This window comes from Rhamphochromis longiceps, linkage group LG6 (genome assembly GCF_057381845.1).
Source record: "Rhamphochromis longiceps isolate RC_006_pf linkage group LG6, R_longiceps_female_GT1.1, whole genome shotgun sequence".
NCBI lineage: Eukaryota > Metazoa > Chordata > Actinopteri > Cichliformes > Cichlidae > Rhamphochromis > Rhamphochromis longiceps.
Window position 1 is genome coordinate 25,598,461 of NC_140562.1, and position 16,353 is coordinate 25,614,813.

Sequence of the window (16,353 nt, forward strand, 5' to 3'; positions counted from 1 at the left end):
GAACACACCAGACAGGTCAGGGATAAAGTTATTAAGAAATTTAAAGCAGGCTTAGGCTACAAAAAGATTTCCCAAGCCTTGAACATCCCACGGAGCACTGTTCAAGCGATCATTCAGAAATGGAAGGAGTATGGCACAACTGTAAACCTACCACGACAAGGCCGTCCACCTAAACTCACAGGCCGAACAAGGAGAGCGCTGATCAGAAATGCAGCCAAGAGGCCCATGGTGACTCTGGACGAGCTGCAGAGATCTACAGCTCAGGTGGGGGAATCTGTCCATAGGACAGCGATTAGTCGTGCGCTGCACAAAGTTGGCCTTTATGGAAGAGTGGCAAGAAGAAAGTCATTGTTAACAGAAAACCATAAGAATTCCCGTTTGCAGTTTGCCACAAGCCATGTGGGGGACACAGCAAACGTGTGGAAGAAGGTGCTCTGGTCAGATGAGACCAAAATGGAACTTTTTGGCCAAAATGCAAAACGCTATGTGTGGCAGAAAACTAACACTGCACATCACTCTGAACACACCATCCCCACTGTCAAATATGGTGGTGGCAGCATCATGCTCTGGGGGTGCTTCTCTTCAGCAGGGACAGGGAAGCTGGTCAGAGTTGATGGGACGGTGGATGGAGCCAAATACAGGGCAACCTTGGAAGAAAACCTCTTGGAGTCTGCAAAAGACTTGAGACTGGGGCGGAGGTTCACCTTCCAGCAGGACAACGACCCTAAACATAAAGCCAGGGCAACAATGGAATGGTTTAAAACAAAACATGTCCATGTGTTAGAATGGCCCAGTCAAAGTCCAGATCTAAATCCAATCGAGAATCTGTGGCAAGATCTGAAAACTGCTGTTCGCAAACGCTGTCCATCTAATCTGACTGAGCTGGAGCTGTTTTGCAAAGAAGAATGGGCAAGAATTTCAGTCTGTAGATGTGCAAAGCTGGTAGAGACATACCCTAAAAGACTGGCAGCTGTAATTGCAGCAAAAGTTGTTTCTACAAAGTATTGACTCAGGGGGCTGAATAATTACACACACCCCACTTTGCAGTTATTTGTAAAAAAAAATGTTTGGAATCATGTATGATTTTCGTTCCACTTCTCACGTGTACACCACTTTGTATTGGTCTTTCATGTGGAATTCCAATAAAACTGATTCATGTTTGTGGCTGTAATGTGACAAAATGTGGAAAAGTTCAAGGGGGCCGAATACTTTTGCAAGCCACTGTACATTTCTGCCCGCGAGGCAGCAAACAAACCACAACAAAGCTCATTCGAATCAAGCAACAGGCCGCCGTTTTTCTTTTGCATACAATAACACCCATCATGCAACTGTGCACACGTTACTATTTTCACCTACTGGAACATTAAAAAAACGAGGGAGCACGATATTTATGTTAACGCTGAACACAGAGGTTTTGCGGCCGCCTGTGCTGACGCCGAAATGTCACATCAGACAGAGTCTCAGAGTTCCCGAGAGTAACACTGAAGTCTCCTAAACCGTTTCACTCAGCAACGCTGGTGCACAATGTTATACCATTCAAAGCTGAAAGCATGACACATATAATCTCCCTCAAAATACTTGGTTTCACCTGTGATCGCCATGACAACATAGCACAAAATGTCTATGCAACGTTGTGGTGCTGCAATAACATGCTCTCAGCGTGCGTGTAGATGATGGAGATTATGTTTAATAGGAGACGATGAATCTAAATACAAAGCTGAACAGCTGGTGAGGATGCGTGACCACCACATATTATAATTTATGTACACAGTTTGCCTCCTTTCATTGCCAGAGTAACGCTAATACCTACCAAAGGTGCAGACGTGAATTATGGCTTTGAATGCATCAGAAAGTAAGTATATGGGGTTTTTTTTTTAAGTTCAATACAACATTGAGAATATTCAAGGTCGATGTGAGTTTTTCAGATTGTATGACTGTCTTTGAATGTACATCACTGAGATTATTGGTGTCTTTTAACCTAGTCTCCATACTTTCTACCTGTCTACCTGAGATTAGCAAGTGATTTCTTTCTCTTTTTTCACAATTTCAGTGCATATGTTGACTTAAACATGTAAGCAATACAAAATGAAGGAGATTTCTTGTATAGACAAAAGTGGGTATAAATATTGGCAGGGAAAATGGCGAGCTTTAAAGAAGACAGCTGACACAAAAACACATCAAGATAAAATCAAGTTAAAAATAAATCCAAAACACAACCAAAGGAGGAAAAACTAAAGGGAACAGAAAAAAAACAGGTAAGAATCACAGGAGAGAAATGAAGTCAGGGACCACAGAAAAGAACGAGGGAGAGGCTGTGGTTGCATTTGAATGGTCACTTTTGCTTCCTGAGTGTAGTGGCCCAAAAACATCTAAATGCCATCTATAAAAAGAGCTGATCCAATTCTCTAAATACTAACCAAAGGCTGTCCAGTGCTTTTTTGTTAGCTATTTTAGCATACGATCCACTGGACCTACTTTTGTTTACATGACTCATGTAAACAAATGATCAGTGTGACCAATTAGGAATGCCCATTATCATGTAAACTGGCTGTGTGTTTTCCATCTTGTGCCAAAACTTGCTGATATGCTGATACAGTTATCTGTGTGTTCACAGGACTCTATGCAGTGCTGTGAAAAATTAAGTACAGCCTCACTGCTTCAATAGGAATTAGAAGGGTAAGAGCAGCCAGGCATCGCTAGCAAGTGTGATCATCTTTATTAAAGCAGCAGTTTTGGCAATTTGTTTTTCTTGAGGATTCAGGTGAGGTCAGACAGTGCAATGCTTAAGGAAAAAACAAAAACAAGAGCTACATCTCACGTTGGTAGTGCAATCAGAAAAAGACTTTTAAAGAAAAACCCTCTTCTCTCTAAAATGAACATGACAGCACAGCTTAGGTTTACAAAGTTGCATCTGAACAAACCATAAAACCCGTGGAACAATGTCTTTGGATAGATGAGACCAACGTGGAGATGTTTGACTATGATGTGCAGCACCATGTTTGGAGAAAGCCAAACACAGCATAACAACTAGAAGAGTAACGTTTTAGGCTTCTTCTGCAACCACAGGACCTGGGAGCATTGCAGTCACTGAGATAAACCATGGAGCAAAGTAAAGCTAACTTGATAATATATTTATTATAACGTGTAAATGAGCAAAGAAAATGTCTGAAATTGTTACCATTTGTTCCAGGAGAGCGTTTCGTACACACAAATGATTTGTTTGTGTTCCAGACCTCGACCTGATTGAAACGCTTATATATGAGGTATTGGAACCGAGGAACAACAAAGGTGAGGAAAAGACAAAGTAAAAGCAACGGGAAAGAACCCATTAACAAAAAGACGGGAGATTGAATAAACCAAGAGAAAGAGAAGCAAAGACAGACAGATAAGAACACACACATGTAAGAAAACACAGATGAACCCTAAGTAGCATTAACAAAATCCTGCAAAGTGTTTTGCTTGTGCTGTTCACAACTGTCACCCTATTGCACAACATTTTTTATACGAAAAGCATGAAAAATGCCAACAAAAAGTGATGCCACAATGTCCATGTTTGCGCCCCCCCTGCTTTCTGTCCAAATAGACAGTTGGTGTCTAGTGGACAGATAACCCTCGCGTGCATGCATCCCTTCTCATCAGTCTGTGGCATCCTTCAGTTTCTACAAGGCTTTGTCAGCATTAACTGTTACAGTTGTTTCCCAGCCATCGCTTCAATTCGCCCATGGTCTCTGGTCACCGCGCCGCTGCCAATTTCATCATTATTTGTCCCCACCCCACCCCGACCCCCCACCTACATTGAATACACCTCCTGCTGCATGAGATGGATTTAATCATGGTCATCATCAGCCTCACACTGTGCGGTGTCTACTGGAGCATTGCAGTGAATATGAAAGAAAAAAAATATGGGATGAGAAGTCTTCTAGTTTGAAAATACAAGAAATCAATCAAAAGGTTATTAATGATAGTTTTTTTCATTTCCTGTTTTGACCTGTGTATGCATGAGACAAACATAACATCAATTTCTCGTCATGTCACAGTGCTATTTAGATCTTTGATAGTTTGTTTTTAATGTTTTCACCTCTCACAACCCAAAATCACTTTTGGATTAATTCAATTTTGGGTGTAAGAAAGATAGAAATTGTTTCTTTTTTCCCCCTCTGTGCATATTCTACAAATCCTCTGGCTAGATGACAGCAAATCAAAGGAAAACCAAGGAAAAATACTGCAGCAGGATGGATTTCAGGTGGTCTGCGGATAAATATGACGATATTTTCACGCTAAGGTGGGTTCAGTTTCCCTCTGAGAATCCATCCTTGTGTCCTGAATGGTAAACCAAGGTTGTTAAGACATATCTTACAGCAACTGATCCTGTTAAACTTGAACATTGGATTTTTTTTTTTCACAGAGACTGAACTTCATTGCTACCCTGCCAGCCAGTCTGTGAAGGTTTTCTTGTTTTTTTCCATCACAATACAATATAAAAAGATGTTTAAGTAACATGATGAATGCTTTATCCATTTGTCAAGGCTCGGGGACATTGTTTTTAACAAACATCAGGAAGGGAAATCAAATAAAAAACTGGCGTGAAAAGAGAAAAAGCATGTGTGAACGTGGAGCGGTTGCTTTATAAGCTTCAGGGGAGAAAAAGTCACATCTTTCAGCAATTCACAGTCACCACAAAAGCCACTCCACACCCTGCTGCTTTTGAAATTACTGGCCCAGACTTACAGATCTGAGATTACCAAATGTTCTGCCCTATTTGATGAAGCCCTAGAAGAGATTTAACCTCAAAAGGCAGGACATCAGTTAAGCTTGGGGCTTAAGAGGTTAAACAACTCAGTTCAGTCCAGGATTGTCTCCAGTCAGCTCACAGCCACAATGGGCTCCACTGAGAGGATGTCGGTCCTCCCTGTGAGCGCCTGCCGGGCAGTGAAAAGCACATGTGCATCTTTCAGGTTGTGGGACTGACTTGAAGAAGGGTGACTCTGCTGTGAGGAAGCTTGGACCGGGTGTGACCAAACGTTCCTTGGCCTCGAGGAGTCCTGGTTGTCGGGCCAGGCAGTTCTGTGACATGGAGCGTGAGGTACTGCAGGGCGAAGCTCCGGATCCAAGCCGACCACTGCCCGTCGTCTCTTCCTGCACCTGTCAACGAGGAGCTGGAGCTCCTGACGGAAAGTGGGGTTCAGACAGCAGTAGATGAAAGGGTTGTAGCAGGTGGAGCTCATAGCTAGCCAGTGAAAGCAGAAGTAAAGGGCATTAGAAGAATGGATGGCCTGGCTGGACAGCAGCACCACATAGCAGTTGAGGGGAAACCAGCAAACGGCAAACACTCCGACCACCAGAAGCAGCATCGCCAGTGTTCTCCGGCGCTTCCTTCTCTGCGTGGCATGCTGAGCTGTTGTGGTGTCACCGATGGCATTGTGGCGCCACAGTCTACGGGCCACTATGGTGTAGGAGGCAGTGATGATGAGGAGGGGCAGCAAGTAAAGCAATATGAAGGTCAACAGGTCAATGTACTGCCAATAGACATCTGACGGCTCTGGGAAGTCTGGGACACACAGGCTTCGCTCTTTCTCCTTACTGTCAGGAGAAAGACAGAAGACAGAAAATACTACAGTACTGTGCAGAAATCTTTATATTTTGTCAGGAAAAATGGGAAATAAGTACAATGATTTATCAACATGTGCAAACATAAATGGAAATACAGATTATATATGGCAAAACAAAAACCTTGAAGCTGTAATATTCTAACCAGCTTCTAAGTCAATGATTGACTGTACGACCACCTTTCATTAACCCAGCCTGAACTCTCTGGGCAAGGTTTTTCTCATTTAAATAAGTAGTCTTCAGGAATAGTTCTCCGGGCTTCTTGAAGGACATTCAAAACACCTCTTTGGATGTTGGCTGTTCTGTCACCATGATCCCAGCCTGCTTCAATAATGTGGATGCCTGGGCTCTGGAGAGGCCAATCCATGACTTACAGTGTTTTTCTATAAGTCATCAATTCGAACCCAAAATTTCTGATTGGATTTCTTGATTTTCAGTGCAGGTCTGGTGTAATGTGACATGCCAAATCACCCTTATCCTTTCAGCAAGAATGGCTTCTTGACAGCCACCCTTCCATTTTCTTATGAGGTTTCAATGAACTTCAGTGAAACTGAAAGGGACACATGCATCTCTCAGGTCATGAACAGTAAAGCAGCAGGTCTTTGTTAGAGATTTTCCTATTTTTAAGGACTTGACACTCATCTGCTGTAGATGGTTTTTTTTTAGGCCTGCCACTTTTTTTTTAAACTCTCATCCAGTTTCCACATCTTTTTAAGGACACACCATGAATCACATTACTAGTTCAAAAATAGTAGTTTATGTCTATCAAATATTATTATTTTTGCCATTTTTAACAAATTCAATTAAAGAAAATAAAACACATGATGCACTTTTGTGACAGGGTGCTGGTTAAAATAAAATAAAGTTCCTAAAATTACAATTGAAAATTGGTTCTTTGTTCTTAATGTCTCTCATGTATAGATACACTTCTGGGTCATCTGTTGAGTAAGGTTCCTTTATATGTTTGAATGATACATAGTACCGTGTTAAGTAACAAGTACAAACATTCCTCTGAAAATGGTCAGGTACAAGGACTGGACTGAAAATGAGTGAAAAATCAGCCGGAGTCAGAACCAGACACGGAGAAGCTGCATTCAGCTTTTATGCTCCATATATCTGGAACAAACTCCCAGAAAGCCTCAGATCAGCTGAAACACTCAGCTTATTTAAATCCAGGTTGAAGACTCACCTGTTCTCAGTTGCATTTGAATAAAAATAATAATAATAATAATATTTTTTTTATTTGTTTTTGTTATTTAATGTCTCTGTAAAGCACTTTGAATCACCTTGCTGTTGAATTGTGCTATATAAATAAACTTGCCTTGCCAATATCCAAATAAAAACTCTGACGGACCTTCAGAAAGCCTGGAGAGTTAAACCACTTTAAATTTACAAGAAAGTCTGACTGGTGGTGCAGCTCGAGCCTTTACCCAGTACTGTATATTAATAATCATTGGCTATTGTTATTTCATAGAGAAGTATGAATTAAAAAACAACAACATTTGTCTCTGATCCACTGAGTTTATTAGTTCATAGTTATTTTAAAGTTATTCTAGCTCTTCACTTTTCATTGTTACCTGATGTTTTTTTAAACCAAAGAGTTATTCATCATATTGTGTATGACTTTTTAATTTTATACTAAAATTATGGATAAACATTTATCAGAGCAGGAAATATAGGATACAAGTGCATATATTAGTAATACTTAAGCCACTTCCTCCCCTTTAATCAGACATGAGTGCATGGGGAAGGGACCTCTGACAAATATCTGCAAACATTTCTTTGGTTTTATCCACATTAATTTGGAGGAAAAACTGGTCACACCAGTTAATGAATTCATTAAGAACTCAGCCGTGATCTTGCTTCACACCCCACAGAAGGCTCACAACCACAAAGTCTTTGGTGTATTTAAGGGCAAATCTTCATCTGTGTTTGCTCTGATTCTCACTAGTATGTAACTCAAAGCCCAGTGGAATTTGATGCTTTTTGTTAAAAGCAACCACACTGTGTGTAAAATGCATATAAAAATTTGATAAGAGCCTAAAACTGGGTGAAAAGGGAAAGTGCACAGATGAATACATTTTCACAGAGTAAAATACTAAGAGATAAAAAAGAAATTCTTTGTATACGATTAATTTCTGCTTGCACAGAAATTTGAATTCTGAACTCTGGGAACGTGTGACTTGTTCTCAATTAGCTAATCAGTCTCCTTTGTAGATATAACTCCTGTGTAGCTCTTCCAATTTGCCAGACTGCTTTTGTGCTACCAAGTTGAGCATTCCAGTTTTCATTTTGCTTCTTTGACTTTGTTGTGTCGACTTTTGGCCACTGTTTTCGCCTACTTTCTGTAACTCTTGTGACTAAGTTCGTTCTTTTTAAATCAGGCCAATATTTCTTTTTCGGATTTTTTTCCCTTTAAATCTGACACAGAGCAAACCTGTTCCACATCCATCAGTACATAAAGTAGAGAACCTCCATCTCCATAGCTAACCTCACTGAATTGTGCCTCTACATAATGACTGTGAATCATTTTACCTGTATGTAAAGGTCAGGAGTTTTTGGTAGATTGCATGTGGGAGGGAGAAGCAGCTGGCCATTATCCAGATGACGGCGACCCAAACACCACCTTGTGTAGGAGACATGCGAGGCCTCAAAGGATGCAAAATCACCTGAGAATCACCACACACAGATCAAAGTCAGTGCAAATGCATACACTTCAGATCAATATCAATCACCAGTCTGTGCCCAGGGAAGTAGAAAGAAAGATTAGAGTATGTTTTTTTTACAAGCGTGGCTCCAACTAGTCGAAAACAGCGTAGTATTGCAGTATAGCCAACTGCTGTTTCTCAGCCTCTGGCTGTTTTTGTTTGTGCCACAAGCCAACTACAGTGTGGAACGTAAGATAATAAAATGTCACAAGAGGAAGGTCTCGGTGTGTATTTAGCGATGAGCAGATGTGTGAGTGAGGAGGCAAAATGTCCCTGATACACAGATTAGTCAGGAGAGCAAGTGAAAAGGGAAGGAAACAAAAGCTTTTTGTTCACTTCAGTTCAATAAGATTAAAAATACTGGCCAGATACTGTGCCTTCTCCACAACAAAAAGCATGACATAACTGTTGAAATACACTTTTTTTTTCCTCCTTGAATTAAAGTTTTATTTTGGTCAAGTTAGGCAGTCACGCTGCCTCTTGGTCAAAAAGTCCTTGCAAAGTGTACAGAGATGGTTTGGCTCATTAAGCTGCTGCAAACACAAATACAATCCCACTCAAAATAAGGATCTCATCCTTCTTGCTTTATCTTGGGACCCATATTATGGAGATTCAATGTGTTTCATAAAGACATGCCAGCTGGGAGCAAATCTCTAATTTTGGCTCATCAAACTAAAGTTGTTCGTGTTTCTCGGACCGAGCAGTTATAATTGTCCTGTTCTCCCCCGGTGCTGGTTTCTGTGCAGCAATTCAACAATGAAGGCCTGATTTGTACAATCGCCTCTGAACACCATACGTTTGGATGTGCCTGCTAATTAAACTCTGGGAAGTATTTATGTGCGCTCTACTCTGTGGTGATTGGCAATTTCTGAGCCTGGTAGCTCTGATGAAGTCATTCTCTGCAGCAGAGGTAATTGTTGGTATTCGTATCTCTAATATGACTCCCTTCTATTTGATGTTTTTCCGGACCACACCCAAAGAAACTTTCATAACTGACTTTTTCCACACTTGCTGACTGTTACGTCTTAAAATACCAATCAACTGTCTTTTGTCTTTGCATATTTTAAAGGCTCTTTTTAACTACTGTGGTTAAGCAGAGCTTAAATGTGCTGTATACCCAGGAGTTATGGCATAACTAATGGATCCTCTGCACCACTTACTGGACATACAACTGAACACTTTCTCTAATATAGGCTTCAGCTCCACTGCCACTAGGATACATAGAGAAAATCTTTACCATCTCACACAATAATGCCTGTATACATTTTAGACCCAAGCTCTTCATTTTGTCATATTTAAATTTCGGTTTGTTTAATCGCTTTTTCAAAAAATGATCTTTTACCCAATTACACCATCCTTCCCCTTATCCAATTCAGTTGAAGCCTTTCCCCGCTGTCATAGGGCGAGATGAGAGGTACACCAATCTGCCAGGGCTAACACAGAGACATGCAACCATTCACACTCACATTCACGCCTACGGCCAATTTAGAATTGCTAATTAAGCTAAACCCCACTCTCCAGTTTCTCCAGCTCCAACTGTGTAAGCAGCAAGTGCACAGTACCATGCAAACTGGATTTGAACCTAAGACCTTGCTGTGAGGCAAAAAGGTCTTCTTACTCCCAAACTACATCTTCAGTGTAATTTGTTTACCTTTCTTAGCTTTTTTTACTCTGCGATGCATTAATATTGTTTTTTTGCCACAGTAACTTTCTAGATTTTTGGATAAATAAGCCATTTTAGTATCATTAATGTGGACTGAGACCTTCTGAAATAGTGTTCAAACACCTTCAGTTTTTGACTAATAAAATCTTACAGGCAGTTTAATACAATAAAATATGCCATCAGTCAGTTCACTTTTCATCTACTGCTGCCTGCTAGTCCTTCCGGAGGATTTATCAGTGAAAGTAAAGTCATCCCATGGTGCCACTTGCAGACTCTGCAAGCATCCTTATTTTCTTGTCATCACTCTCGTGCATACAGATGTCAATAAAGTTGCAGTATTTGTACTTCCCCTAATTTCCTTCGGGATTAATAAAGTATTCTGATTCTGATTCTTCAGCATTTAGCGAGTACCACTGAAGGGGTGTGAGTAAAGACTTATGGAACGAATTCAAACGTGCGTGGGACAGTAAGTACAGGTCTTACTGGCTATTGTGCAGCATTGTGGTAACAATGACACAGACAGACTGTGGTTATTTAAAGATGAGGTCATGAATAGCAGTAGAGACATACGAGGTAAAAAAAAAGTTTAAAACTATATTTTGGGCAAAGTCTGCATTTAATATTATATTTTTTTAAATCAGGTTTTACTGGGTAGTCTGTACATGTGTTTCCATTTTCTTTTGACCACTGAAATTAAAGTTAATTTAGATAATGTCTCAAAATAGCTTCCTGAATAAGTGCCTATTTCATCATGGCTAATGAGTGCCAGGACAAATTCTACCTTTGCACTAATTTTATTAGTGCTTGAAAAGATGGCAACTTCTTAAGGTTCACCAAGGCATTTCACCTTTCATCCATGAGCCAGAGCGATAACTGTTGTGAGGATTATCCCCCCATCTTATTAATGCAGGGGACAGACTCAAAACACAGTCTTAACTCACAGTTTTAAAAGGTTTATTGGACAAATCACTAAGCTGTTCTGATTCTCTTAAGAATCTTTTGTCTTTAGAGTGAAGGTAAGATAAATAAGTTTTACTTCAGATTTTTGAGATGTGAATTGTGGATGGTCTGATGGAACAGCAAGCAGGCACCCAGAGAGGCAAGGCGAGCAGCATGGAGCATGGCTATGAGTGTGGCTGGGGTCTTGAGTGAAACTTGGAGGGGATGCAGGTAAGTAAGAAATCAGGTTCACGGAGTTAACTCCAAAAAGGCAGAGGGAGAAATGAAATTAATAAATGTAAATAACTCGGATGGAAAGCAAACATGGATAGCCTAATTACCACCATGGGAGGTGTAACGATCTGACGAAGATCTGCCATACTTCCAGCCATTAAATACTCTGGATGATGAGGAGACTCAGAACAAGGAATCAGAGAGAGGGCCACGCCTGATGACCCATGGAAGCATTTTCCCACCACTTCGCCTGTGTGGAGAAAGAAAACTAAAAAATCAAGTGAGAGGAAAAGGAAGACAAACATAAAAACCCCGAGTCTTCCCAGACAAGGACACTCTCTGGAGGTGGTCCATCACACGAGCCGAGGTTTTACTGTCACTAGGGCCAAAGTGTACAGCCTCATTAGGAAACTTGCCTCATTCGACAATCATTTCCGCTACCGAGGTCACCCGAGGTAGATGTGAGTAAGGGTTGAAATGCCTGGAAACAGATCTCAAAACTGCACTGTAGGTGTCAGAAGTCACCAACTCTGTTCAACTATGATCATTCACAGTGGTCATAGATTGCCACCTTGGTCCAAAATTTGAGCACTGACATCCTTGAAAGAGTATTCTTTCTCCTTTAAACTGAAGAAGCCTCCATGACAGTTTATGTAACATACAACGTGATGCAACTGACTAAACCCACAAAATGCAGTAAACCTTAGAACCAGTAGCAGCACAGGTCAATCAGTGGAAAACTAATTTACCAGAGTTCACAATATAAAAATATTATGTCACTTATTTCCAAGTGAGTCATTTCCCCCTCTCCACTGAAAAACCGGAACTTCACACACCTGCCACGTCTCACTGCTGGTTATATGCCACTGTATGCCAGCAGTACCACTGAACTCACTTGTTAACTGAAAGTAAATACAAGTCACAGTCTCATAAAACTGGTTGAGACATTGTCACATGGTGGCTATTTTAGGCAATCCAAAAACATTCTGCGTTGTTTAAAGAGAACCTGTTACATCGAACTCCATATGTTTATTCTCACGCTGTACTGCAGTAGCGCTGCATGATTCACAGGTCAAAATGATCTTTATGTCATACTGGGCCTTCATTCAGCTGCCCTCCATCTAAGTCAGCAATCTCCTGATTATCCGAATATCAGAAATAGAAACAGCATTTGAACAGCAGGCGTATAGGGCACATAGCTTTCAAGTCTTTAGTGCTGCTCTACCATGTGGGTACTAAATTAAAAAGTCTGAATAACCCTTGAACTAACAGGCATACCCAAACTTATGACTGCACAGCTCCTATCTTTCCACAGCTGGGAGCAAAGTTGAAATATTGCAATTAGAATGAGAAAACACTGTTGAGATGTAGAAATACTATTTAAATGCATTTAAAGCAAAAACAAGAACCACAAGAAGCTTGTGGCTTTGTTAATTAAGAATATTACAGAGGGTAATTTTTAGACTCCCTCAGCTTCATCAGTGAGATATATAGAGTCACGATTCAGAGAAAAAATATACTTACCAGCAGCATATGTCACTTTTTTTTTTATCAGAGCTGTTTTTAATAATGTGCCCTAAAGTTACTAAGATGCTGTTTATACTTTTCATGATGTAGAGCAGGGGTGTCAAACTCAAATACACAGTGGGCCAAAATTCAAAACTGGAACAACGTCGCGGGCTAACGTTAATATTTGTTGAAATATATTTATTCCTCCAGATATAAGAATGAATCTTTTCTTATGGACTCAAACACGTTTTGCTTAAAAACTGAATATGGAACAAGCAAAGCCTAATACTAGACAATATATATATTAGCTGTATAATACCAGTAGGCCAGCTCTGATAGTAATTTGGTATGGCGGGCCAGAGTTTGACACCTATGATGTAGAGGGTCAATATACATGTCCAGTGATTATTATGGAAGCTTAACGGGATTTCAGGTGGTAAAAGTCCACAAAGGAAATGTATATAAACAGATAACTCCAAGTTTCAGCACTGTGATGAGTCACTGCATCATAAGCAGGTCTGTTGGCCCTGTATACACACTTTTAGGGGTCCATTAGCGGAGCTGATCAGGTTTTCAGGTATGCAAGTGTGATCCTTGAATGACTCAGTGACCACAGATGTTAGAACTGTTGGTTTGAAGTCATTAATGCAGGGTCACATGTATGTTAATGGATTCTTTGAGGCAGTAAGCTGCAGAGCACAGAGATAGCGAGAAGCTGAATATGTTAAATAACTCATGAGCCAGTTCAGCAGCACAGTCTGATCTGCTGCTTTGTTTTTAGACAGTAGTCCAAAAGTGGCCCTTGCTGTCACCTTCCTGGGTCTGTTGACCCAGCGTTTTGAGTTTTAGTTTATTTGGATGATATGTTTGAGTTCTTTAGGGTAGCTAAGTTGTTTATTAGTTTCCCTTTGTGTCTTCTACCGCTGTATTTAAGTTTCCCTCTCCCTTTGCCCTTTGTGTTTCATGCTGCGTGTCTTATGTTGTCAAGTTTATATTGTCTTGTCTGCGTCACATGTTTCCTGTTATATTTTGAAAGTCTGTGTCCTATGTCAGTGTAGTCAGCTTTGCTTCCTTTGTCTCGTTATGTCAGACCAGTGCCAGCTCTTTCCCCATGTGTTTCCACTTCCCCCAATCACCCTTGTGTGTATATAGTCTGTGTTTCTGTTCATTCCTTGTCAGGTCGTCTGTTGTTCACTCCAAGGTTGCCATGTCATGTTTCCAAGTTTCATGTCTAGGTTTTTCCTTGTTGTTTATTTAATTTATTTAATTCTCCCAGTTTAGGTTGATGTTAGTTTACTTCAGTTTGCCTTGCCTTTTCTTTGTACCCTTTTACCAGCCTTGTTAAACGGCTCGCTTTTTGTTAATACTCAAGCTTTGGTCCAAGTTCCTTCGTGTCTGCATTTTGGGTCTACTCTTCACAATTAATACAGTCTGACACCGCCAGACTGTGACACCTTGCTGTCTCTTCATGCCTAAAAATAAGAGAGAGTGGAGACAGAGAGGCTAACACTGCTCTTAGACATACTCCAGTCACAGCCTTGTCCTTTGCAGGTTTTTTTTTTTAGTTGTCTTAGAATTGGCCCAAAGCGTAAGGAAAAACGCTTTAACCATTTAAGGCTATGACACTTCTACTGGCTGTAATTGACAGGTACACACACTTCTGTGATTTCACAGAATGCTTGATGTCTCTGCCATCAAATTCTAACAGGCTTCTATTATGATACCTACCAATAAATCACATGTTTCCCTGAAAAGAACAGGTAAAGTGGATAGTGTGTTTTCATCTCTCGCCTCTGCCAAGTCTTTCTTTATTCACATTCATGTGTTCCAAATGTACAGAAAGTGCATCTTGGAGTTAATCTTTCACATTACCAAAATCCGAATAAAGTGGAATATAAACTCAAATAATATAAACACCAACCAGCATTTAATTTGTTAATTTTTTTCCACATATGTTGACAGGATTACAGTAATGCTGATTTGCACTTTGATAAAAGCACATTTGTGTAGTGGGAAACCCTGCAGAAATATGGCAGAGATAGCAGAAATAAGATTACAGTGACTAACTTTAAATAATTATTGGAGACACCTGCAAAATAGTCTGTGAACTTGTCAACTTATTTATATGTACAGGATTGGTGCTGTACAAACAAAACTGCTATTGCCTACTAGCACTACTACTATTGACAAGTCAAGCATAGAGTGGGTCTGGCAGATGCTAAGGCAAAAACTAGATCCAGGTTCAGCAGGTTCAGACTTCCCTCTCACTGGCTACCTCCAAGGCATTTCCAAGCCAGCCGAGAGATGTACGCTCTTCAGCATATCCTGGGTGTGCCCCAGGGCTTCCTTGCAGCATAACATGATTAAAACAACTCAAATAGGAGGCACCTTGGAGGCGTCCTTGTCAGATGCCCAAACCACCTTAACTGACTCCTTTCAATGTGGAGGAATAGAGGCTCCACTCTGACTTATTCACAAATGCCAAGCTCCTCGGCCTATATTTTGCCATTTCAGTTTGTCAATCTTGTGCTCATCTCTCTCTTCACTCGTGAACAAAACCTCAAATGGTCCACCTGGGATACCATGACCTCAGAATTTGAGATGCTAACTCTCATCCCATTTGATTCACCTCCAGCTTGCAAACCTCCCGAGTGTGACCTGGAGTTTGCTGCTTAATGAAGCCAACAAAACCACACCCCCAACAGGATACCAAGAGTGACACGGTCAGATGCCTTCTCCTTGACGTGGCAGTGACGGGTGTGAAAAGTGACTCTACATTTACACTTGACTCAGTAAGTAGGATCACACCATTTTGAGACTGAACAACCTCATTGATAATATCTTATATCTCTAGCAAGTTTTTGCTGTACATGAAAGTGTGGATATGATCAAAGCACCCCTCAACATCTCCACCGATAAGCTGTGCAGTATTACTGACAGAAACCGGCACAATATTGGAAGGAATCTGGAAAAGCCTGTTAGATGACGGGGGAAGCGGACTCTTCCTCTTGCAGTCTGCCATGACAACAACTTCCTCGCTCCTTTGTAGCCGTTTACTTTCAAGTACATCTCGTCTTCTTTGTTTAGTCCCAGCTTGCTTCCCACAAACAGCTCATCTTCTCACGCTACATTGCACCACCAATTCTATCAGTCGCATGTCTTGTAGACTGTGGATTAGCTCATGACCAACAAGGAGAGCAGATCCTGGACAATAGGGGTGCAACGATACTCGTATCGATATTGAACCGTTCGATACAGTGCTTTCGGTTCGGTACGCATATGTATCGAACAATACAACATTTGTAATTTATTTTATCAACTTTCCTTCTGACGATGCTGTCTGTGTTGAGCGCTCAGTGAATCTGCGTTCGACTACTCCGCCTAGGCTGCACTGTTGAGCGCAGATCCACTGAGCGCTCAACACAGACAGCATTGTCAGAAGGAAGAGCGCAGGGCAAGCTAGCGAGACAGAAGTTAAGCTCTCCTTGCAACATGGCAAATTGAACCTCCCCCACCCTCATTCAGATCTGGCGTTTGGAACTATTTTGGTTTTCATGTGACGTATGACCCTGAAGGTAAGCGCGTCATGGACTAAAGTAAAGCAGTATGTTGGATGTGCCACGCAATGCTCAGTTACATGGGTGGGAGCTAGTGTGTTAGCGCAGTTAGCTCGTTAACGTGTTGGCCGTCCAG

At 41.0% G+C, this 16,353-nt stretch overlaps 1 protein-coding gene across 1 annotated transcript in view; it reads right to left on the reverse strand.

Moving 5' to 3' along the window:
- Positions 1 to 4,862: 4,862 nt before the first annotated feature.
- gpr83 (G protein-coupled receptor 83) overlaps positions 4,863 to 16,353 on the reverse strand; it is a 45,658-nt gene continuing 34,167 nt past the window's right edge. The window contains exons 3-4 of the mRNA XM_085408588.1: positions 8,143 to 8,276; positions 4,863 to 5,580 (exon numbers count right to left, since the gene is read on the reverse strand). Coding sequence (XP_085264714.1) covers positions 4,863 to 5,580; positions 8,143 to 8,276 — 852 coding nt within the window. The remainder of the gene's footprint in view (positions 5,581 to 8,142; positions 8,277 to 16,353) is intronic.